The 24446-nt window shown below is 33.5% G+C and overlaps 5 protein-coding genes across 6 annotated transcripts; all 5 read right to left on the reverse strand.

Annotated features, from left to right (window-relative positions):
* Positions 1 to 217: 217 nt before the first annotated feature.
* Positions 218 to 3842, reverse strand: LOC104780990 (receptor-like protein kinase FERONIA). The gene is made up of 2 exons (XM_087510525.1): positions 3376 to 3842; positions 218 to 3210 (listed from the first exon to the last, which is right to left on the reverse strand). Exon 2 carries the CDS (start codon positions 3163 to 3165, stop codon positions 478 to 480), a length of 2688 nt encoding a protein of 895 aa, XP_087366651.1. The 5' UTR covers positions 3166 to 3210; positions 3376 to 3842; the 3' UTR covers positions 218 to 477.
* Positions 3843 to 4509: 667 nt separating this feature from the next.
* LOC104780992 (uncharacterized) lies at positions 4510 to 7392 on the reverse strand. Its single transcript, XM_010505551.3, has 4 exons — positions 6664 to 7392; positions 6113 to 6566; positions 5544 to 5662; positions 4510 to 5390 (listed from the first exon to the last, which is right to left on the reverse strand). The coding sequence occupies exons 1-4, from the start codon at positions 6757 to 6759 to the stop codon at positions 4929 to 4931; spliced, it is 1131 nt and encodes a 376-aa protein (XP_010503853.1). The 5' UTR covers positions 6760 to 7392; the 3' UTR covers positions 4510 to 4928.
* A 662-nt stretch (positions 7393 to 8054) lies between these two features.
* Positions 8055 to 9352, reverse strand: LOC104780993 (non-specific lipid-transfer protein 12-like). Its single transcript, XM_010505552.3, has 2 exons — positions 8988 to 9352; positions 8055 to 8281 (listed from the first exon to the last, which is right to left on the reverse strand). The coding sequence occupies exons 1-2, from the start codon at positions 9326 to 9328 to the stop codon at positions 8263 to 8265; spliced, it is 360 nt and encodes a 119-aa protein (XP_010503854.2). The 5' UTR covers positions 9329 to 9352; the 3' UTR covers positions 8055 to 8262.
* Positions 9353 to 11174: 1822 nt separating this feature from the next.
* Positions 11175 to 12048, reverse strand: LOC104780994 (non-specific lipid-transfer protein 5-like). Its single transcript, XM_010505553.3, has 2 exons — positions 11550 to 12048; positions 11175 to 11423 (listed from the first exon to the last, which is right to left on the reverse strand). The coding sequence occupies exons 1-2, from the start codon at positions 11894 to 11896 to the stop codon at positions 11414 to 11416; spliced, it is 357 nt and encodes a 118-aa protein (XP_010503855.1). The 5' UTR covers positions 11897 to 12048; the 3' UTR covers positions 11175 to 11413.
* An 8800-nt stretch (positions 12049 to 20848) lies between these two features.
* On the reverse strand, positions 20849 to 23689 carry LOC104780995 (uncharacterized). 2 transcript variants are annotated; one of them, XM_010505554.3, is made up of 9 exons: positions 23219 to 23689; positions 23065 to 23127; positions 22917 to 22972; positions 22454 to 22547; positions 22265 to 22325; positions 21548 to 21629; positions 21355 to 21410; positions 21200 to 21263; positions 20849 to 21121 (listed from the first exon to the last, which is right to left on the reverse strand). In XM_010505554.3, the coding sequence occupies exons 1-9, from the start codon at positions 23366 to 23368 to the stop codon at positions 21055 to 21057; spliced, it is 693 nt and encodes a 230-aa protein (XP_010503856.1). In that variant the 5' UTR covers positions 23369 to 23689; the 3' UTR covers positions 20849 to 21054. The 2 variants fall into 2 exon arrangements, with proteins under 2 accessions (XP_010503856.1, XP_087366653.1); XM_087510527.1 differs by having other exon boundaries at positions 22905 to 22972; positions 23219 to 23508.
* Positions 23690 to 24446: the final 757 nt, after the last annotated feature.

The raw sequence follows: 24446 nt of genomic DNA on the forward strand, positions 1-24446 counted from the left end.
GATCACAGAAATATACAGCTTTGAGCTAGGTTAATAAAACAGAGAAGTGGTGATTGATGTACTAGGTTACATTTTGTGTCGCAATTTAGTTTACACTCATTTGGTTTCACACTTTCACTCTCTCGTTCTCGTAAGTGGGTCGTCTGGTTTGTTCACACACAAGAGTTCTGGCTTGTAATGGTTAGTAACGATGCATTCCATTACCAAAAGCGTTATAGACAACAAACCAAATAATACATTGACCCGATTCATGTTTAATGTTTTGTAGAAAGAAGAGAAAAAAAAACAAATACATTATTTTTTACACTCTCCATCATGGTAGTATCAAATACACAAAATCCAAAATTCTAAATAAATAACAGAAGAGAATTATAATAAATAGTTAAGAAAAAAATATAAAAGAGAAACGGACCGTCTCCATTTTGGATGGAGCCGGATTAGAAAGGTAGGTAGTGTGTACCGTGTTTTAAAGACTCTCTAACGTCCCTTAGGATTCATGATCTGAGAAAACACAGCACTTGGAGTGAGTCCATCTGAATCTTCGCTGGCCAAACTCCGACCACCGATGCTCATGTCTATTCCACTGCTCCTCGAGTCCTTTACATTCCCTTCATACACATCAGAACTCTTGTCGTTCTTCCCTTTACAGTTGCCATCATCGTACTTAATCTCATCCATGTCCATGTCACTGCATATTCCTTTCCCGCTCTCCTCTGCGCTTTCTTGAAGTTGCAACGCAAATTCTAAGTTCCACAGAACATCTCCCATTGATGGTCTCTCAATGCCCTGATCTAGTACACACTTCATCGCGGTTTCAGCAAACTTCTTGAAGCACTCCGGTGTGATCTTGCCCTTTAGATATGGATCAACGATCTGGTCAAGCATGCCTTTCTTGTAGCAGTATGGTGCCCACTCAGCTAAGCTCACTTGTTCCTTTGCCAGTGTCGGGTTCAAGGCTGGACGTGCGCATAGGGCTTCGAAGAGAACGACGCCAAAGGAGTAGACATCGGATTTCTCAGTCAGTTGCTGCCTTCTGAAATACTCTGGGTCAAGATAACCGAAACTTCCTTTCACGACCGTGCTTACGTGTGTGTGGTCTAACGTCGGACCAGTCTTGGATAGACCGAAATCAGAGACCTTGGCCACCCATTTCTCATCCAATAGAATGTTTGTTGTCTTCACATCTCTGTGGATGATTGTGTGTTTTGCACCAGTGTGTAGATAATGTAAACCTCTGGCTGCCCCAATGCATATCTCAAGACGTTGCTTCCACGGAAGAGGAGAATTCTGAGTTTTGTAGAGATGCTCTCTCATTGTCCCATGAGCCATGTAATCATAGACTAGAATCATTTCGCAGTTCTCTTCACAGTATCCAATCAGGGACACAAGGTGACGGTGTCTAAGCTTCGAAAGCATTTCAATCTCAGTCTGGAACTCGTGTACACCTTGCTCAGACATTGGGTTACCTCGCTTGATAGCTACCTTTGTAGTCCCACCATCAATTTCTCCTCTGTAAACCTTTCCAAAACCTCCAACACCAAGCACCCGGGACTCATCAAAGTTCTTAGTGGCTGACTTGATCTCAGCAAAAGAGAAGTGACGGCATAGATTCGACGGAAGGGATGAGGCATAACTTCCTGTTGTGTTTGTCTTCCCCGAGCCAGCAGAATGTGAGTTCCCATAGAGAGACAGTGGAAGCCACCCTGATGTTGCATCACTTGCAGGCTGGTAATCACCACGCTTACGTCTGCGGTAAGCACCAAACACACAGAAACCAATGATAAGTGCCAGAACAAGCGCACCACTGGCTGCGCCAGCAACAACAGCCGTATGGCTCTTTGACTTCTTAGAACGCGCGAGTAGGACTTTCGATGGATCAGCAGTCACCTGTGGACCAGGTATAGGATTGGGACCTGCAAGATTACCATCAGAGGTATTCATCTTGAATATCTCAAGTCCATTAAGAATAGCATCATAATACTCAGGCTTGTTAATCGTGTTTGGATGAAGAGCAAGCCACAGATCCTGCTGTCCCTTTCCATCAGGAAGATTCACCACGTAATCTTTATGATACGCAATCCCGTTACCTGACGTCCAGCCAGCCACATCAGCTTCAGGCTCAGCTGTTTGATTGTTGAGGTAGATTATAAACACACGTTGGTTGATCTTAGTGATGTTAGGAGAAACCTCACAGAAATGGAGCCTGACAAGGTAACTAAACCCAGAGTCAATGCTGAAAATCCAAGTGAGATTGTAGTTTTGATTGATCTGAGCAGTCGGACCCATAGACCTAGCCGTTGAATAAACATCCACAGGAGCAACATAAGTAGGAGTCCCCGTAGGGTACTTAATGGTCATGTTGGGATCAGCAGTCTCAGGAATCCCAAGTCCAGCACCAAAGATATAAGGCTGATCATCATACCAGGATCTGAACAAACCCGTATCAGCAGAAGGAGAGATATCGTTGCCTCCAACGTTGAGCCTATAGACATTCTCAAGAGCAGTACTGTTATCAATAGTAACAGAAGTAGATGTTCCAACCATGGACAAAGTCCCATCAGTACTACTATAGATATCAGGCATCGAAGTCACCTCAATCCCATTAACAAACGCGTACGCATTAGCCGGACTCGTCTCCGGTGTGAACGTCATGTTCAAGGTTCCACCTTCAACATGGACAACAAACTCCTTGACGATGAAAGCGTAAGTCAACGCTTCGGCGGTCTGAGCAGCGCTGAAGTTCTTGAGAAGAGTGTAAGGACCAGAGGAGACGGAGAAGAGCGAGTTTGTAGCGTTGAGACCATCGTAAGAGTTAGGGTAGAAGTAAAGACGAACGAACTTGCGACCTGACGCGACGGGGAAAGTGTAAGTGAAAGGAGATCGGAAAACTCTAGCCGTCATGTAAGGAACTTCGGGAACGGAAGGATCTTGTGTTAACGCTGGAGATGTTTTCGAGTCTCCTGAGGGAGAAGACAAGAACTTTGATTTGACATCGGGGATCCATGTACGTTTATCAGTGTCTTCGAGATCAGAAGCGCCACCGCAGTTTAATAAGATCTTCTCTGTGGGAGAGTAGTCGATAGCTGAGATAAAAGAAGTTGTTGCAGAGAACAGTAGAAGAAGAAGAAGAGAGAGACGGATTCGTCCCTCCGTGATCTTCTTCATCGATCAAAGAACAGTTCCCCTGGAAATGACTTCTTCTTCTCAGATCTATCAATGAAGACAAGAATAAGATCAAAACTAGGAAATATTCACAGATCTAAAAATGGAAAGAGTTATGTTCGTTTGATTACGGAAATTAAGGTTAAAAATTGGAGTTTGAACTGAGTAGTTAGGAGAGTGAAGTGAAGAAGATGATGATGAAGAAGAACATACCTGAAGAATCGGGGAAGAAAAATCCCTAAGCGATGAAATCGGAGTTTTTTTGGAGAAGACAGAGAGAGATATTTGGGGGAAGAGGAGAGAGAGAAGAGAGTTGAAGAAGGAAAAAGAATTAAATGAGTGGGAGAGGTTAGTATTATTATTATTATTTCGTTATTATGACGACGACAGCATTGTATTGTTGCCTCCCTCTACGCGTTTACGTTTTTTTTTTTAATCTTTAAAATTAGTAGTATTTTGCCCAAAAAAAAAAAAAAAAAAATTAGTAGTATAAGATTAATTTTAGATATAACTATATATAAAGATATAGTCTTCTAGGCCTTGGTTTTTTAATCAATTGACGCCGGCCTGAGGAGAATGTTGAAAGTGACGATAATGACCCTTGGGGAAGAACAGCTGGAATTACATGTCCGAGACCATCGTAGGATAATGTTGATTGGTATTGTGGTATATGGTGGTGTGAGATACTGGATGACAGTTCATGATTTAAGAAAGAGAATTTTTTTTAGAAACGCGTATGTTTTATGTGTTCGGTGGTGACGACCGCTCGTGGCTGAGCTGGTTACACTCTTTGTTTATACTGTATTATACTACTAAAAACGGAAAGAGTGGGGTTTGTTTTGATTGCAACTCTTTTGTTAGTTTACTTACGTAATCATGGGCTTTTTCTTTTATTCTTGTTCCAGTTTAACCTCATTTGGCCCAGATATAAGTGGGCCTTCTCTATCTAAGTTTCTTTGTACTGATATCATTGTTCAAGAAAGCGGTCTAGGCGCCGTCTAGGCGCTAGGCGCTCTGCAGACGTCTAGACGCTTAGACGACCGCTTAGATCACCTCCAATTACATAATATTATTTTAGTATATATATTTTATTTTTAACTGCATATATTTAAAATTTTAAGTATTATATTCATATACATATTTATAAATGTTCATATATTATTAATTTAAATTAAATAAATGTATTTGTTCTAAGTTTGGTTTATGATTTATTATTATTTATTTCTTCTAACATATTTTTTTGCATAATTTTATATATAATATCATATATATAATGTTTCATATTGTAAACGTCTAAACCGCCTAAAAACGCTTAAACCCCGACTAGGCGTTCTAGGCGTCTAGCGCTTTCTTGAACACTGACTGATATAGAGACATATATAAGAATGTACATAATCTTCTTGATGTTACAAAAAAGTTTCCAAGAGAGTGACAACACTGGAAAAAGAAGGGAAAGTATCGAAGTACAAAAACTATAACAGAACCTGTTCGTATGCATGATACAAAATTTTGAAACTAAAAAAATTGGAAACACAACAACGCAGGTTTTTTTTGGTTTGGAGGACTCTAGTATAAAATTTGACATTTCAACTTAGTAACGAAAAAGAATTTTTAATATATATATATAGGTGCATATTGAGTATACACATTAACCTTTTGTAGTTTTCTGTCTTGTCTTCTTCTTTGCAGTAAACTGTATCCAAGTTGTTTTTGACTCTTCTGTAGTAATAGTAGTATCCACTGATTATAACACACAACAACTCTCTCTAGTCGTCCCAGTCATGATCCCATCCATCCCGGTTTGGAGCCCTTGCTGTCAAGCCGTTGGCAGAGATGCTGACACTCTTTGCTGCACCACCGGGGGATTTCACAGCATTATTCTCATCCCAATCATCATCCCAACCCTCGTCCCAGTCTGCTGTCTCCACATCATGGACCCCTGACTCGTTTCCCAAACCTGGCTCTCCGCTCAATTCTAGCTCCCGGTAAGGCACTCCACTGCCTGCACGGCGATTCTTCCGGCACATACACAATCCCCAAATTCCCCCCAAAATAACAACAGAGACTATTAAGAAATAGGCACCGTTGATGGGCGTCACTAGCTTGTCGTACGAGGGAAAGCGGAACGGTAACGTGTTTGTTTCTGGTGGGTACATATGAAGCACACACTCTCCTTTCCCCGCATCTAGTATGATCTTGTTTGTGTCTCCACTAATGGATATGTTTACCTGTGCAAGTGAAAAAAAGATCGACTCAGTTTTCTACCACAGAATACTTAGACTAACATTTGCATTGTATCATCAAATATCACAAATATATTCCAGACTTCTAGTGATAAATATATCAATGGATTCAACTCGGAAGAACATCGAAAGACATACCCTTTGACTCTGGTGTTTAGGCAGTTTTAGCTCTTGCATAGAGTTAACCGGAAGAACAAATTTCGCTTTTAGAGATTTTTCACCTTCATTTTGAACTAGAATCAACCAGTTAGCAGAACCTGCAACGATAAACACACAATTTTAAAATGAATATTCAATCAACCCAAGCAAAACCTACCGTACAAAACAGAACATACAAAGCAGAGACCTTACAAATTTTAGGGGGAATAGCTATTATGTGTAAGAAAGTTTCATGTTGTCGAAATCACAACATTTACAAATTAACACAACGTACTAATGTCAAATATATGCTAGTTTTTGTCGTTGAATCTGCAACGAGGAGGATTTCCAAATAATGTAAAACATATGCTAATATGATCCCTAATTTCATAAAGACAATCTCCACAACATATCCAACCATTTTCATGAACACCTTTATGCTGCAAACAAATATGCCTATGACTCAATAGGAAAACACTACTTATATCGTTGCATTGTTCAACAAACAAGAAAGCTTGAAACCAAGAGTGCCGAAATCAATATAATAGACAAGAAGGAGCAAATAGTACCTTTATCAATGCTCAAAGTGCAAGCCACCAATGAATTCTCAGTTGTACACAAGTTAGAATTTCCTGCACAGGTCTCTACACTGCCAGACTCTGAGCTCCCCTTATTAACGTCATTCGCCTTTTCAGGATCTTTCGGCAAAGGTGGACTCTCCTTAAGTGGCTCCGTCTCATTTTTCCCACTCTCCAAACTTTTCGGAGGCGGTGCCATTACAGCCGGTAGTTTCCCACTATCCTGGCTATTATCAGTTACGTTCGCTGGAGGCGGAGGAGGGCTTAAAGGCTCTGTTGAATTCAACACTTTTGTATCATTCTTCTCATTTACAGGTTGCACTTGCGGAGGAGGACTCACTGAAACAGGCTCTTTCGGATTAGGATCCGTCGAATTACTAGCCGGCAAAGGAAGCTCTGATGAGGTAACATTGGGTTTAATAACAGTAGGCAACGGAGGAGACTCCTAAAAGAAGTAACATAAGAGTAGTAAAGTCAAATCACATTGTTCAATCAAAACCTTATATGAGAACAAAAACAGAGAAAGGAATCGGAATTTTTACTTGTTTAGTGGTTGAATTTGAAGTAGACGTTACATTGGAGATGAACAAAATCAATAGAAGAAGATGTGACAAAACCCAACTTCTAGTTCTATCCATCGCACGCAATTAGGGGGGGCGGTCAAACCCTAAATTTTATGATGAGTCGATCGGTTGATCTGTTAGCAAGTGGCGGTTCTGATTCGATCCAAAGATTCTTACCGGATTTGAAACTTTGCAACAGAAGCTCATTATTTTCAGGGTATCAGTGGTCTGGTGGACCAAAACGCATCGCAGATTCGTGTGGATCACACAGTTCAGGGGCGGCGATTGCAAAAATCACCAAGCTTCAATTTCACGATTGGAGAATATAAAAAAACACAGTGAGACAGATGGATGAATCGATGTGATCAGATTTGTTGGTTGTTCAAGATCGATGAGGACACGAAGAGTTTGCTCTTGTCTCGTGTCGTGTTGGTCGTGCGTGTGTGTGTGTGTCTGAAATTAAAATTTGGATCGAAATCGGAGTTTCAGTTTCACGATCCCTCCACTCCACGGAGCCGTCGGAACAAATCATCTTTGGGCCGTAATTTTTAAAGCCCATTATCTATGTAACATGAGTTTATGAGGCCTGTTAACTAATTTTTATTTTATCAATCTAGCTAACCGAACCTGTTACCGAACAAAACTTACTTGCAATTTTTGTTGGAGAGTGAGTGAGTGATCATATTTGTTTGAGTCGTTCGTTAGATTAAGAAATAAGAGTTACAAAACCTTATCTTTAATTCATAAATCCCTCAATCTTTATTTATTTATCTAATTCAACTCTTTGTTAGCCATATATTAACATGTCTTTGTCGCAACTTCAATTTTATCGACATATCCAACGTCTTGCCACCTTGGCAACTTGCCTAAATGATCTCCATTGGTGTATCAGCCTCTATGGCCACGCGTTAAGTGAATTCTTCTCTAGGTTATCTCTCCGACAGCGCACAACAAAAACAATGGGGACACGTGAGGTTAATTCTTTGTGTGTCCATTACATATGTGATATGTCTTTAATTTGTATGTTCTTTTATGCGGTTGTGTATTTTGGAACTTCCTACAACCTCTTGATCATATATATGTATGTACGATGTTAAACAGTAAATCTTATGCTGGTACATATACGCATTATATCCTTAACTTCATACGTAAAGATCCTCGCTATCGGTAAGCAACAATATAGCTAGTAGCTACATTATCTTAATTAAGCATTTCAGTTTCAAACATGCTTTTGGTCTTAAAACTTCCACATCTTTTTTAGCTCTCTACACTGTGATTTCCATCATTAACAAAGCTATTGAGGCGTATATATGACTGAAGCTGTTAGCTATTAACCAGCTAGCAGTAATTATGTTCGAGTAGGCAGACTATTTTCGAGAGAGAGAGAGAGAGCTCCGTTGTCGTTATTAATATATATATGGTTACATTACGTATAGAGATGATAGATAAATAAACAAAGTTCTAAAATGGGAGATAACAGCAGACTTAATACATTATTATTTAGGTTAAAAAGCTGGCAAACTTTGATTAGTCGTACTCGTACATCTGAATATCAGATCAATGATCAGCTAGCCTCTTTTACACGGCAGTCGATATACTGCAACATTCGAACAACAAAAACAAATATCTATCATCACTTTGGTTATTACTAAAATCCAAATGCATTTATTCATACAAGCATTTTTTTAAAAAGAACACCTTATAATTCAATCTTCTCATTTTCCACAACATTTGAATTTTTACAAAAATGTTGTTATATATTTGATTATGTGAAATTATACTTTAATAATATTTTTATATGTTAAAAAAAAGGTGTTGTATTAGTGTTTGAATTTTTCTTTATTTAATAACTTCTAAATGTGTTTGTTTTTTTTTTAATAGAGAAAAAAGTTTGACCAAAAACTTTAAAAGAAAATAAAATAATATTCCCTCTGTTTCATAATATAGGATGTTTAGAGAAGTTTTTTTGTTTCATAATATAAGATGTTTCCAAATTTCTATGCAACTTTTAGATTAAATTTATATTTTATATTATGCAAATTTGTTTATGATTAGTTAAACTTTTTAAAAGTAACTATTTCTTAACATGCGTGTTTTCACTAAAATATCCTATATTTTGAAACATAGGGAGTTCTAATGATTAAATAGTTAGTTGAATTCATATTATAAACTCCTAGATAATATTTGGAGTCAAGTGTAAAATAAAATTTTATAAGATTTCTTTGAATAAAGTTTTTAAAAGTATTTACATGCCAAACAAAACAATCGTAACATAAAACAAAAACGAAGTTATGGAGACGTACTTGTCACAATTGGTGCTGAAACTGATGGGGTAGGGAACTGAAACACCACAAGTGGTAGGAAGTGAGGCCACAAGGTCGGTATTGAGGCCTTTGATTTCCTTACCCGCTACTTTAAGGCACTCACATACTTGTTTGCGATCCGGTGTGGTATGAGCCATTTGGTACAATGTTTTGACTCCCACGCAGCATGCGGATGGCAATGGACCACTGTTGACCAAATAGTTCACGCACTGTGCAAGTGTGCTCGTCACTGTCCCACACTGGATGGTTGACTCCGTTGGGGGTAACATGTAGACTGTAAGGACAATGAGGCATGTGATGATCTTTGGAGCAAACGCCATTTTTGTTTTTATTGCTTTTACTTTGTTGAGGTCGGTAGGGTTTTTATAATTGTAAAAAAAACTCATGAAGGTCATGCGTACCCGTTAATTATGCTTAGTTCCATATGCATGTCAATTTAATGAAAACTATCTATTTTTTTGTTAAGATTGGAAAATACACATATTCCAATGTTAATATATACTATACGTTGCTTTCCCGATCTTCGCTTAGTTGAGTTTCAAGAAGATGTAACGTCAGAAAACTTGATTCAACCCGGGACGTAATAAATAGTTATCTAGGCAAATTGGAAATCACAAATTTCGAACAATGGCACAATACCTAAAGAGACTAACTTCTGGTATTGTGTTAAAATAATTTTCTTCTAGATGAATATTAAAATGAACCGATCTTGTTACGAAATCGTATATCATATGATCAATACTCCTAGATGAATATTATTGTTTCTGAAATAATTAGATAACAAATTCATGAAATTGAAAATTATTTATGATCAGCAGAGAAGAAAGTGGAAACATTGCTTCTTTTTAACATCAAGCGGAAACATTTATAGGTCATCTCAACTAAATTTCATAAAGAGATTTAAAGTAGTGATTTTGAATATACAATACATGTGTGTTAATTTGGGGTTTATCTAAAAAAGGTCCTAAAGCTAAGCACATATTCCTTCCATTTCAAAATATATAATGTTTTAACTAAGCACAAGTTTTTACTTTTAACAACTTCAACCAATCAGAAACAATACTGCATAATACAAAATACTAAACTAATCTAAAAGTTGCATAAAAACTTGAAAACATCCTATATTATGAAACAAAAAACTTCTCTAAAACATTTTATATTTTGAAACGGAGGAAGTACTATCTATGAAGCCACACGTGACACGATTCAAAGAGAATAAGAAAACTATTATGACATATGTGGTCGAAATTGATGAGCAAGTGGCAGTTCAAGAAAATGAAAGAGAAAAAAAAAATGCATGGAAATGGTCCAGGTAGAGATATTTATGGACCTCCAAAAACATCAAATGGTAAAGAGTTGGAGATATCAAACGAATATGACAAGAGAGGAAAGCATGGAAAACAAATACACGGCCAAAGAGATTTGTAATGTTTATTATTGAACAGGGACTCTTGGAGGCTATACGGTTACAGGTACTTGGAGAAATCTACAAGTCGTACGTAGAAAGACTCGTAGGATATTTATCCGCATTATATTGAGAATCAATTTCCATCATAAAACCTTTTTCATGCTTGGAACAAAGGCTCTAGGAAAGATCGATTTTTTTTTTTTTGGTAAGTTTTCTAGTTGTTCATTAAAAATAGAATAATAATAACGTGCTCATTTACACTGCATGTAGCCCATGTAGGGTGACTAGGGTCGATCGACTTATATCACATATATATGAAACACTCAGTCACTCATCACCGACGAAAAGATTGCAAAGTAAACTAAAGCGTGAGAAGTGTAAATGAGCAAGTTGTGAGAGTGTGAAGAAGTAGATAAGGATTGATTAGAGAAAAGTGAGTCATGAGTTTTTCCTCATATACGATGATTTTTTTTGGCAAACACAAAATTTTGAGGATATTTAATGTAACCGAACCTTATTTCAGGGTATCTAATATGCTTTTAAAACATACGAATTATAGTCTATATTGGACTAGCTATCTTACAATATTATTGATCATAAAGTATTTTTATCTATAATTAAGTCAACTAATAAATAATCGTATTAAAAGAACCTAGTGTACGGAACTATTGCTGCGGAGAAGGGATCGGATGCATTCAAAATTTCAAAGGATGCATTCAAAATTTCAAAGCAGAACGTGACCAAGTGAATGGCAAGAGTTTGAAAACAATACATATCGTAAATTCCATTATATCATTAGAGGAGTACATAACACAGACGACCAATTAAATGGACCGTCTCACTCGTATACAAAGAAAGACATGAAAACACAAATGCTAAAACACAGCAACAATAACAGTAAAATGATACACTCGTCTCGTATAGTGGCATCTAATTATTTTTTTAATACTCTCTCGTAGATTATATGAAAAAACATTCAACGTCTATGCCTTGTTGATCACCTGACGCTGCAACAAAACCAAATGTATCAAACATATTATGTGGTTAGTAATTTAATATCAATCCATGAAAATGCTAACAAAAGTATCTCAAGTAACAAAAAAAATGTAATAAATAGAGTGAGAGAAGATTACGTGTTACAGTTGATTCTAGCGCTGATGGGGTAAGAGATCCTAACACGGCAAGCACCAGGAAGACGAGCAGCACGGCCTGCGTTAAGTCGGGAACCCAAGGCTCTAGCTGCTCCCTGGATACAACGACAAGCTTGTTGGCGGTCACGGGTGGTACGAGCCATGCTGTTGAGCCTCTGAACACCAGAGCAACACCCTCGAGGAATGAAACCGCCTCGGGTCAAATAGTTATAGCATTGACCCAAGTTGCCAGTGACTGCGCCACACGAGATGGCTGCGTCAGACGCCATTGGAGCGGCCACTAACATGCACACGATCACCAACGTTGACAACTTCATAAGTCTCTCCATATCTTAAAACTTTTGATTTCTCTTTTTTGTTTGTTTACTTAAGTAAGTAATGAATTGGATGATGAATAATGCTTATGAAGGTTTGGTTTATATAGAGAGAGCTTCGAGCGCAAATGCATGAAAGAACAAGAGGTGAGGGTTGGTTGGTGGTTGGTTTCATTTATTGTATTGATTCTCTTATTTATGTTCATCTTTGGCATTTGTAATTAAATTAATCTAAGCCAATTACTACGTAGTCACCGTTTTGTCAGATCTATCTACATTACTATATAAAAATGTAGTCCATTCTTGTATGCACATAATTTTTTTTATGATGACCAATCGTTGTTCTACATATGTCCAACTTAACAACGCGTCAACGTTGGTGGTAGTGTTAGATTCAGGGGACTGAAACAGAGTCGTGATTCTCTTGTGCAGATGATAAACTTTTGTCTTGGATCCCTCAGCCTATAGAAAATTTAAGATAGATAGGCAATAGTATATCAATTAGCTAGTCCAGTCTGGTCCGTTACGAATTTTGTCCGAGCATTTTTGAAATCTAGTTTGACCCGAGCTGAGCTATACTGTAAAACCAGTTCTTTCCTTTTAAACCAATCTATATTAACATTTTCACGGCAGTTTTGACAAAGAAAGCATGAAATTCAAAACTATTTACATTAAATGCCATTATAATTAATCTCTTTTAAATAATTAATAATTCAATCACACACAAAAAAAACAATTGCAAAATCAATATTTGCATATACGTATAACACAAAAAATCAAATTAGAATTCTCCATTCATTTATTTCCATAATTTTATCATATTAACCTTAGTCTATTTCTAATATTCCAAAATCTCCTCCACACTAATTTCACATATCATTAGAAAATTAAACATGTTATCTATCCATATATACCCCAAAAATATAGAAACTGAGGTTTTTTTTTACGTATCATTAAATATACTAGAACTCAGAGCCCCCGCGATGTCGCGGAGGAAGTATTTTAGAAAAAAAAATTAAATTTAAAATTTAAAATTATACATTATGGAATTATTTGAATGTAATAGAATAGTTTGAATACATAAACTGATACTAAAAACACAATCATTAAAATGAAAACTTATAACAAAAAATATTATGTAGAATAGATGCAACTTTGCAAAACATATTGTTTAAAGTATTATAAATATAAGATATTTTTATGAAGAATTATGGTAAAGAGCTAAAATTAAAAAAAAATCATTATGAAAAAGTGATCCTTACCGAAAATATTGAACTAATGATTATAATGAGTAATGTAATTTTCTATTAAAGAACTATAATTAAAAATATATTTAATAATGAGTAAAACAATATCAACAAAAAAAATAAAATTAAAATACACAACTCTTAAGAACAAAATAAAAAAAAAAAAATATTAAAATAGTTTTTAACGAAAAGTTACGTTTAGTAGACGCAACTGTAAATTCTATATTAAGTTTTATTAAATTTCTATATTACTATAATCATTTCTAAAATTTTAGTTAGATTATACAATAACGTTAAATATTAGATATTAACATTCAAATTATTTAGATTTAACATAAAATGAAAAATTTGTTTCAACGAACAATGCTTTGTAAGTTATTGATGAAGAGACAAATATATAGAGAGTTCAAAAGATATGACTATTTAAATAGACACACCTATTATAACGAAAAATTGTGATGAAAAAATATGAATAAAATATAATGAAAAGACACAACTCTATAACGAACAAATACAATTGTTTGAGTTTATAAAAAGAACAAATAAAACGATTTTTTTTACAAAAAGGTACTACGAAAAGTTGCAACTTTTGTTCTCATTTATTCAGATTGTTATTATATTTTTTAAACGGAAAATTAAGATAAATAGACACAACCGTAAATTCAATATTAAGTTGTATTTTTCTCTATTGCTATAATCATTTCTAAAATTTTAGCTGGATTATAGAATATATTCAATTATCCAGATTCAACATAAAATAGAAAATTTGTTTCAACGAACTTGTTAGTTAGTGATGAAGAGACAAATATAAAGAGAGTTCAAAAAGCATGACTATTTAAATAGACACACCTATTAGAACGAAAAGTTGTGATGAAAAAATATAAATAAAATATAGTGAAAAGACACAATTCTATAATGAACAGATACAACCGTTTAAATTTAAAAAAAACAAAGAAAAACATTTTTTTACGAAAAGGTACTACAAAAAATCGCAACTGTTGTATGTGCACTTGATTATACCTAGAAACTCATATAAACTGCTTTTAAATAAAAGACATATTTATTACCATATTCAAAAGTCAAATCTAAAAGCTCATTAATCCATCTAACTCTTGAAAAAAAGACTAACTAAAAGTTGTAAATTATATTCATCATTCCAAAAATTAACTAAAAGTTGTAAATTATATTCATCATTCCAAAAATCTTTAGTGAAATCAAGAATTGGAGGAATCTCTTTACTTTTAAAAGAATGAATTTTAAAAGAATGAATGCTAGAGAATAATTTAGAGAGGTGTAAAAACCATTGAGATTGAAATTTTATATTATTTGGTGTCATGGCAAAAAAAATGAAAACAGTTCAAACAGACATATATATATATATATATATATATATATATATATATATATATTTCAAAAGATACGAATATTCAAATAGACACAACTCTACAATGAATAGTTGCAACTTTACAAAGAACCGTTACAATGAAAAATCGCAACTTTTTGTAAAACACACAATTTAAATTTTCTACATATTTTTTTCGAAAATTATCCAAAAAGTACAATTGAAAAAACACAACTTTTGGTGGCATTTATTCGGATTGCTATTATATATATGTATTTTCATTAAATTTTTATATATGAAAGCATCTTTATTACCATATTGAAAAGTCAAATCCAAAAACTCACTATGTAATCCATCTAACTCTTGGAAAAACACGCTAGGTATTTTCGTTAAACTTTTATATTTAAAATTAACTAAGAGATGTAAATTAGATTCATCATTCCAAAAATCTTTTGTTAAAAGAATGAATGCTAGAAAATATTTAGAAAAATGTATAAACCGTTGAAATTGAAATTTTAGTTGATTTTGTGTCATGGCAAAAAAAATGAAAACAGTTCAAATAGACAAACATATATAGATTTCAAAAGATATGAATGTTCCAATCAACTTAATTTTACAGTGAACAGTTATAACTTTTCATAAATAACCGTTTTAATGATCAATCATGACTTTTCAGAAAATATCCAAAAAGTACGATTGAAAAAACACAGTTGTTGGTCGCATTTATTCGGATTGTTATCATTATATAGATTAGATTTATAATTTTTATGATCAATTAAATTAATGTAAGGTTTCCGATTTTTGTTAACAATTATTCCCCCTAATCGCTACTTTCCAAAACAATCCGACCAAGTTGTGTTCATTCCAACAATAACTTTTATCAAATCTAGAGAATATGCCTTATGTTTTCTATAATTTATTTATGCAATAAATATTGAATATCAACATTTATTTCAAATTGCTATATTTTCTAAATTTAAAGTTTGCTCATCAAGATTGTCTCGATTACTAACAAACATAATCCTAACTATATGCTACATGTATAAATAATCTAACAATAGACCCAAAAAAAATAAAAACCTAACACATTAAGGTTTAATCTTCGTTAACATTTTGTAACTCCATATTCTTGGTTTATTTTTAATACTTTGTTCTAGGCTGATTTACTTTGTTTTTGATTTGTCAGGAAGCCGCCGGGTGATGAACTTAATGATAGTGACGAGACATAAAAAAAAACCAAAATGGTGAGATCGATCTTCTGCTCAATATTATCTTTATTTTAGGTTTCTGATTGTTTCTTGATGAGATTCATATTTTGTGACACTACAGCACGAGTTAGAGCATGCGGGACCCAATGGATGGGGACGATACAACGGATAGAGAGCTTCATCGTGAGATAAAGATAGATCCAACCAAATTGGTAGCATACAACGTAAAACAAAATCAAAATGTCTATTGTGCACCACCAAAACAACATGACAGTTAGAAGAAGGATGTGGATGAGCGGTCTAGCCACATCAGAAAGAGGTGCAAAGACCCGCAGGAGGTCACGACACAAACTCAGGGTTGGATAGGAGTTTTGATCTGAATACACAATCTCTCGACATCGAGATAAAGCAGGATGAAATGACTATTATTTATAAAAAAAAAGTTAGGGCCTTCTCCCCCACCAAATTTACTTTATGCAATCAAGAATGTTTTTATCTTTTTCTTTGGTTATTTTTTATATGGTAAAATGGCAAAAAAAACTATGGACATTTTTGTTGCAAAAAACTATGGACTTTTTTGTTAATTTTTTTTAGAAATTATTATATATTTTGTATGTAGTGTACTTTTAAAAATGTAAAATTGTTTGCAAACAGTTTTTTGTTATCATCTTCAAAAACCTATGCATGAACTTTAGAAGCACTATAATTTTAATTTTTTATTAATATATTTTTAAAATCGAAAGTTAAAAACCTAATAAATAGTAAATAAATATATAGACACATATATACACCATGGGTTAAATCCTAAGTAACCAATATTAAGTCAGTTATTACTAAATTTAAAATTTTAAAGAACACTAGGTTTTGAATCCACGCTACGCGTGGGTTTATTTGATATATTTTGATGAAAATTATATATGATTGGTTACGGTAATAAAATATTATCTTATAAAAAAATTTAAATTAGTATTAAGGAAAAAAATGAAATTTCAGATACACAATTTTTAATATATAAAATCAGTTGTGTTATAAAATCAAATCTGATAAAAAAAAATCATGAATTTAACTCGACGTACAGGAGAGGCGAATCAAACTGATGACCTCATATATCCTAAATCATTTTTTAACTCGTTTTCATATTTAATTGATTGCTACCACCTATGTTTTAGTATTTTTATTCAATGTTGTCTTATTCTTCATATTTTTTCTTTTCATTTTCATTGTCAAATTTTATTATTTATACTCTTTTTCTTCTTCTTCCTCGTCAACTTCTGCACATTCTTCCATTGAAAAACTTTTTTTTTAGACTACCACACAACTTGTTAATCCATCAAACTCCAAGAACAAAATCATTTCTTTTCTCTTAAAAAAAATAAAAATAAAAATAAGGGTTGACAAAAAAATAAATAAATAAAATAAGATAAAAAAGAAAAAATTAGTGAAAGAATATCAACTCATCTATAATCATACACAAAAATATGTTGAACAGATCATAAGAAATAAAAAGCATAAAGTGTAGATAAATAAGATAATTTTTGTTTTACATCAATATTTATAATATTTTAAACTTTTAAAGGTTTCGAAATACAAAATTTGAACCTTTTAAAAAGTTTTTAAATATTATAATTTTTTAAATTTTAAAAGTTTAAAATATTTATAATATTTAAACTTTTAAAATTTTTGAATATTAGGATTTTTTTTTTGAAACTGTTTAAAGTTTTAATTTGATCAAATAAAAACTGGATCAGACCGAATCAAAATTTTAAACTTGGACGCCTGATAAATCAAGCTTTACTGCTCATTTGTTATTGGAACCATATTAATCTTATTTATACTGGTTCTAAACAATTGTCTAAAAAATTTCTAGCCGATGTGGGATATTATTTTTATTTCCATAAATTTAAAATTTTCCTTTTTCTAAAAAATTCTGGAAATTAAAATGTTAATGAATGACATGTCAAATTCTGGTAGATGGTTTAAAATAATTCTTAATATAGATTATTCTGGAAATTTTTAAAAAAATAATTAGTGAGATGTCTAATCCCTATTGGTGGTTTAAAGTCCTAGGTGGACAGTTTAAGCTTATAGCTCCTACTTTTATTTAGTATAGATTATTTTTAAAATAAAAATTAATGAAAAATTATAAATAAACACTTAGAGAAAAATTGCATAAATCATTGTATGCGAGTTAGTAAATGTTTTATGATACATAAACTTCACTGTACGATAGAGCAATTCTTTTTTTACGGTTGTTAACACACAATATTCTTTAGACTGAACTAAAACGAGTTAAACAAAAATGTTATGCCATCATCATTTTATTATTTTGAATATTAGACATATCTAAAGTTGATTAAATTAAGTTTATGTAAAAACAAATGGTCATATGGTATTTCGCGGGTTAAATCATAGAATTACCAATCAAAATATAATTGTACAATCTTAAAAATTAAAAAAAAATTACAACTTACAGTTTAAGTTCTTAATTACGAAAAAAATAACTAGTGGTGTAGCGCGTGTTAAGTCATAAAATTAACAATCAAAGTATAATTAAACAATTTTAAAACTAAAAAAACTAATAAGTATAATTTAAAATTTAAAACTTTTAATTAAAATACATCGTCATGCAGTGTACCGCGGGTTAAAATCTAGTGAGATATTATTAATCATAAATTCATAACACAAGAACGATTTAAAAGCCTAATCACTTAGGCTAAGCCATTTTTAAATAAAGAAAGAAAACTGTTCATCTCACTCTTCTTCAAGCACACTCCAACCTCTACACCACCTGGCTCGTCCCTCCTCTCAGACATAGAGAAGGCTTCATTGCGGTCAATGGACACAACCTCAGTCTTAACTGGTTTGCTCCAGCCAAAATCCGACCCGTACACCCCTAAACGGGTGGACCCTGCCACAGATCCAAACTGTGCACCTTGTTTCTCATTTTTTGCCCCCTCCAAGTAGTGTCATTGATAAGCGAAGGTAGCTAACAAATGGGGAATGGTTTTTGGAAAGTATTATAGATCGTCTCACATTTTTCATGTAACAAAACAATTTATTCAAAAATACTGCTTTAAACTTTGTTCTATTGGTAAAAAAGTTTTAATGGGAAGGTAAATTTTCCTTATTTTTTTAACCAAAACTTTCTCCTACTTTCCCCTTTTTCAGTTTGGAATAGGTAAGATTAATATTTTGACCCAAAAAAAATGTAAGATTAAGATATGTCTTCTTTTTCTAATATTGTATTTTAATTTTTTATTGTAGTATTTTTAGAATGTTTTATTTAATTTATATTTTCATCTTTGATTTGAGATTCATATATTACTATGCTTATACTTTTCTATTATTTCTTTAATTATGTAAAATTAATTTTCTTCAAATATCTCAACCTTGATCGGTTGGTCATAAACCTTTTTTTTTATGCAAACATAAGTGTTACCATTCATTCAATCCCAAAGGGAGATAAAGTGTAGAACTTTATCAACCTAATGGTTGGATAAAATAGGCTAATCAAAGACAATCTTACAACAAATATAGAAAGATAGATTAGAAAAACATAAACAGTTTTTGATAGATCTATAGGAGTTCGGAGATAGAGGCTACATCATGATGTGTTAAAGACACTTCCACAAATACGTTGGGAAATTTAACATTAGTTTCTATCAAAAGATTTTGTGACGTTGGAAAAAGGCTATTAGTTTCATTGGTTATCGTAGTATGCCATTTTGAGATAGCTAAAAGACGTGAACATGTTCACTCCACACATGAGGAGGGTAGAACCAAGGTTTTCTCCATGGTGGAGGAGGTTGGACGCATGCAAGGTTATCTTCCCAAGGAAGGAAGGCGGAGCCAAGGCTCTCTTATGGTTGAGGAGATTGGATGCAATGTTCTCTCCATAAGGAAGGAGGGCAGAGCCGAGGTTCTCTACATGGTTGGTTATACACTATTGTGATGATACATCATTCATCTGTATACTATGTAATATATTTTTATTTGAGAAGTTTCTTGAACCAACAAATTTAGTGATTAAAGAAAGTATGCAAAAGTGAAAATAAATAGACATATAATAGTTGACTTAATGTGTTTATATAGATATTTTCCAAGGTGGTGGTAAATAATATATTTGTAACATACAATATACTTAGGTGTAAAAAAATACACCTAATGGTTGGATAAAATAGGCTTATCAAACACAAGCTTACAACAAATATAGATAGATAGATTAGAAAACCATAAACCATTTTTGATAGATCTATAGGAGCTCGGAAATAGAGACGACATCATGATGTGTCAAAGACACTTCCACAAATACATTGAGAAATTTAACATTAGTTACTATCAAAAGATTTTGTGACGTTAGAAAAGAGCTTTTAGTTTTATTGGTTGTCGGAGCCTACCACTTTGAGATAGCGAAAAGACGTAAACATATTCTCTCCACATATGAGAAGGGCAAAGCCAAGGTTCTCTCCATGGTGGAGGAGGTTGGACGCATGCAAGGTTATTTTCCCAAGGGAGAAAGGCGGAGCCAAAGTTCTCTTCATGGTGGAGGAGGTTGGATGCAAGGTTCTCTCCATAAGGAAGGAAGAAGACGGAGCCGAGGTTCTCTCCATTGTTAGGCCATACGCTATTGTGATGATACATCATTGATTAATATATTATGTAATATATTTTTTATTCGAGAAGTTTTTTGAACCAACAATTTTAGTGATTAAAAAAATTATACAAAAAGTGAAAATAAATAAAATATAATAGTTGGTTTAACGTGTTTATATAGATTTTCTAGGTGGTGGTAAATAATATATTTATAACATACAATATACTTAGGTATAAAAAAATACACTTTTAATAGTAACATCCATCAAAAATTTGTAAATTAATATAAATCAGTGTATTATAGCAAAAAAAAAAATCATAAAAAAATTTCAACAAATTTTAATATATTTTTCTTAAATTTAATTTTATTTACAAAATTTAAAAACCAGCACATCGGGATAGTTCCAAATTATGTCTTTTAACAATTCTAGTTAAATCAAATTGCCAAATTGAAAATTGAACTTATTATAAATTTGTCAAAGTTTTGACGTCTATAAATCATATAGAACATGTCGTTGAACGTCTTAGAAATTAGATTTTAAGAATATAAGTTGATGCAATGATTTTGTAATCTAAATCACAGAAACGTAAATCTATTTAACCAAAAAGGTTACAACTTACAAGGACAAAGTTTTTCTTTCGACTATTCATGTTCAATAAAAAGCTCTTCTTTTCTCTGGTTCTGTTTTAAGTAAATCAGGTTAATCCTAGACAGAGAGAGAGTTGAAAGACCAATTCCAAGTATCTAAAACTGCATAAACATACATATACTTTGACTATGACTCACTCCACCTTGCCAAATTCGCCAACATTTGTGCCGGTGCTCTCCACAACCGTCTCTCTTACAAACCTACAACAACATTTTTAAAATTAGGTTCAAGAAAGAGAGATTTACATGTGAACTGGAGAGGACAGGAACACCGATTACCTCGCAAGCTTCTCTCTTGAAGATTGTAAGACGTACATGGAGAGTACGAAAGAGAATGTGAGAGCTGATCACAAGTAGACAAAAAATACATAAGTGTATCAGCTTATTATCCCTTCACTAATCAATTTCTTAGCAGGAAGAGAAAAAAAAATTACCTGAGCCAAAGAGGACGTAAAATCCTGAGGATACATCAATCTCTGACTGCTCTTTCCTGCATCACAATACAAAGTGTCTCAGCCATGTATCAGTAACATGATGTTCTTTAAGCCTTGTGACTCGATCGTATACACAAAGTTATTAGCATTGAGAGAGAAGAAAAGCTGGACGAGGAGAGCAAAATTAGTGTACCATGTGTATCTAACAAGAACATGTTTTGGCCAGTGTTGAGGATCCCAGAACAGTGTGCGGACCTCCGGGTGTGTATTCAAATCTGTTCATGGGTAAAATCTCCAACTTAGATAAATTCTGATGTTCTCTTTTAAATATTTGAAGTAACAAAATGCTACTCTATGACATGGAGGCAGAATTGCAACTTGAAAAAACAGAGTAGAGAGTATGAATTTCATTCCTCACAAGAAATTTTCAAAGCCATTATTAACACATGGTTCAGGCAACTTGTACGAAATAAAGAAACCATGACGCATAGATGACCATAAACATGTAAAGTCAATTTAGTAATGCCACCACATAAAAAGACTTAATCTGTCTGTGTAATAGACGTACACATATGAGCAGAAAAAAAAGGAAACTATAAAGCAAACTGCCTATATATTAGCACCCAGTGTCTCCAAGAAGGTGAAGATGTTTTCACTTTCACCAGATACTGTAAGACTCTGGAAATTAAAAGCAGTGTAAAACTAAATCCAAGTTATCTACGGCCTAGGACATGGGCTACAAGCAACCAAGCATCACAATCTCGAGAAGCTACAACCTACTATGGCACTGATTCTTGAAGGGTTTCAGATACGAACGTAATACTTAGCATATCTGGTTAGGCCAGATAGTATTAGAAAGGGAGACACCTAAATCAGGACACGATATACTTAGATAAGGAGTATGACTTACAGCTATGGGGCATATCAATAACTTCAGCTGTGACTCCAAGCAGATCACCTCCAGAATATCTCTGTGCAAACGGAAAAAAAAAAACAAGCCGCACCTAAATATCCAAAAACTGGCAGTTTTGCTGGGTAGCATATTTATCTAGTAAGTCAAAAGCATATAAAATGACTCAAAACCAATGTCAAAACATACCAAATTTACATCGATCATCGGAACTTCTGAGCTCTTACGGTTTATCACCAAAAGCCAGTGAATCAGAAATTTCTCACTTCCAACTTGGAATTTTCTGCATGTAAAAATCCGTAATCACACATCAGACACCTAATAACTCTTTAACTCGCACATGACTAATGTACAAATAAGAAAACAAAGTCGCTATATAACATCTGAAGAACACAATCTGCAGCAAGATAGAACTAAAAAAAAGCAAATAAATTTAGCTTACTCTAATCAAAACATATGAGAAATGGTGAAACATCAATGTAAAGTCATCATTTCCCTATTGACCAGCAAGAATAGAAATTGCTAGAAACCAGTGATGAACTTGTCAAATTAAAACTAAAGGCACATCAATCTCAATACAAAAGCACCAAATTCAGCTATACAAAATCTTCAATTAAACTGTTATTAATATGAACACCACCTGAACACTCACATCTTATAAGGATCAGTTCCTGTATAGCCAATTGGTTTCGCTATGGGGATCAACACCTACACAATTTGGCAAAGAAAGAGAAGTTTCAATCTGAATTCCAGAACTATGCCATCAAATGTCTTAAACTAAACCTATTCACACACAGTACCTCGCGATTAACGGCGAAGATCGGGCAATGTTTTCCGATCACATCATGCCAAGTCGTTCTCGACTGCCACAGAATCAAACAGATCCTTTAGTCTCACATCAAATTCTATAAGTAATCAATCTCAGCTAATAAGTTAAAAAGAAGAGTAACGAACAGAGTGATATTGCCCCATCTTGCTCATCCGGACGATATCTCCAGGTCGGTAAGCACTGGAGAGAATCGGAAACGATAGAGATATCAGAAATAGAGCTTGAATAAAAGCGTTCCAACGTCGCGATCCTAACACCGCAGCCATGCCCGCCATAACTTCGCTTCTTCGGCGAGGCTTTGTTGCCGGTAAATTGTCTTCGTCGGGAGATTTAGAATTGGAAGCGGAGGTTGAGAGATTATTAAAAAAAACGACTGTAAAAGAACTCTCTCTCCTCCGCGGTGTTATTGGGCCACAAACATCAGGCCCAGCTTAAATTGTTGGCTCAGTTTTAACCAGCACTGTACTAAACTATAATATGGATTTTTTTTTTCTTTTATTTTTCTGACTGCTTTAAGCTTTTGAAAGTTTACAATTTAGCAAAAAACATGTGATTCGAAGTTCGAACCTTGACCAATAGTTTGGATCCATCGATACAATACGAACTCAGCTAAAAGATGATTTATTAACACATCAAAAGTTGCACCCAAACAAAAATAAAAAGTGTACAGACAAACAAATAAAGTTGTGTAACGGCAGCCACAACTTCAGCATTTTGAACAGCTTCAATGAGTATATGCGTTCTCGATGTTATCAAACGGCTTAGGTTTGATTTTTGTCTTTTTAGAAAAAAAATATATATTTTATGTATTTTCATGTAGTCAGTCAATTCTATGGTGATTTCCATTATTAGATGGAACTATGTAAGATAATGAATTTAAATTTATTGGTTTGACCAAAAAAAAAAAACACATTACATTCATCAAGGTGAGAAATTCTTATAACTTTGTTTTTTCTTTTATTTTGGTCAAGACGCCAAATAAAATTATATTCGGAGAGACTGACAGATGATTAAACTTAACGGACACATAAAACACAGTTGGATCTTCTTGCTACCTACACTAAATAAATAGCTTTGAAAGCAATGGTACCTCCAAAAACAATTAATATTACATGATTGAACTCCTAAACATTACATCTTTAAAAACATAATCATCTATGATAATTGGGTATTTCCAACAAGAAGATGTAATACATTAAAAGTTGAAAAGAGTATTATTTACATGTATATAAGTGTAATAAATAATATGAGAAAATTAATTTAATTGAAAAAAATAAAAGAAAAACGCGCGAATGTGTTCGTTAAATCTTTATAAAAGGAATTTATATTTAAAATTTTATAAACGAACTTACG

Source organism: Camelina sativa, chromosome 4 (genome assembly GCF_030686135.1).
Source record: "Camelina sativa cultivar CO46 ecotype springtype chromosome 4, ASM3068613v1".
In the NCBI taxonomy this organism is placed as follows: Eukaryota; Viridiplantae; Streptophyta; class Magnoliopsida; order Brassicales; family Brassicaceae; genus Camelina; species Camelina sativa.

Excerpts from the sequence above, each read along its gene's own strand:
- LOC104780990 (XM_087510525.1), bottom strand. The coding sequence starts at position 3,165 with ATGAAGAAGATCACGGAGGGACGAATCCGTCTCTCTCTTCTTCTTCTT.
- LOC104780992 (XM_010505551.3), bottom strand. The coding sequence starts at position 6,759 with ATGGATAGAACTAGAAGTTGGGTTTTGTCACATCTTCTTCTATTGATT. Across the intron at positions 6,567-6,663 it reads CAAATTCAACCACTAAACAA|GAGTCTCCTCCGTTGCCTAC; the intron begins GTAAAAATTCCG and ends TACTTCTTTTAG. Across the intron at positions 5,391-5,543 it reads CTAAACACCAGAGTCAAAGG|GTAAACATATCCATTAGTGG; the intron begins GTATGTCTTTCG and ends TCACTTGCACAG.
- LOC104780993 (XM_010505552.3), bottom strand. The coding sequence starts at position 9,328 with ATGGCGTTTGCTCCAAAGATCATCACATGCCTCATTGTCCTTACAGTC.
- LOC104780994 (XM_010505553.3), bottom strand. The coding sequence starts at position 11,896 with ATGGAGAGACTTATGAAGTTGTCAACGTTGGTGATCGTGTGCATGTTA.
- LOC104780995 (XM_010505554.3), bottom strand. The coding sequence starts at position 23,368 with ATGGCGGGCATGGCTGCGGTGTTAGGATCGCGACGTTGGAACGCTTTT. Across the intron at positions 22,973-23,064 it reads TCTTCGCCGTTAATCGCGAG|GTGTTGATCCCCATAGCGAA; the intron begins GTACTGTGTGTG and ends CAAATTGTGTAG. Across the intron at positions 21,264-21,354 it reads TTACGTCCTCTTTGGCTCAG|CTCTCACATTCTCTTTCGTA; the intron begins GTAATTTTTTTT and ends ACTTGTGATCAG.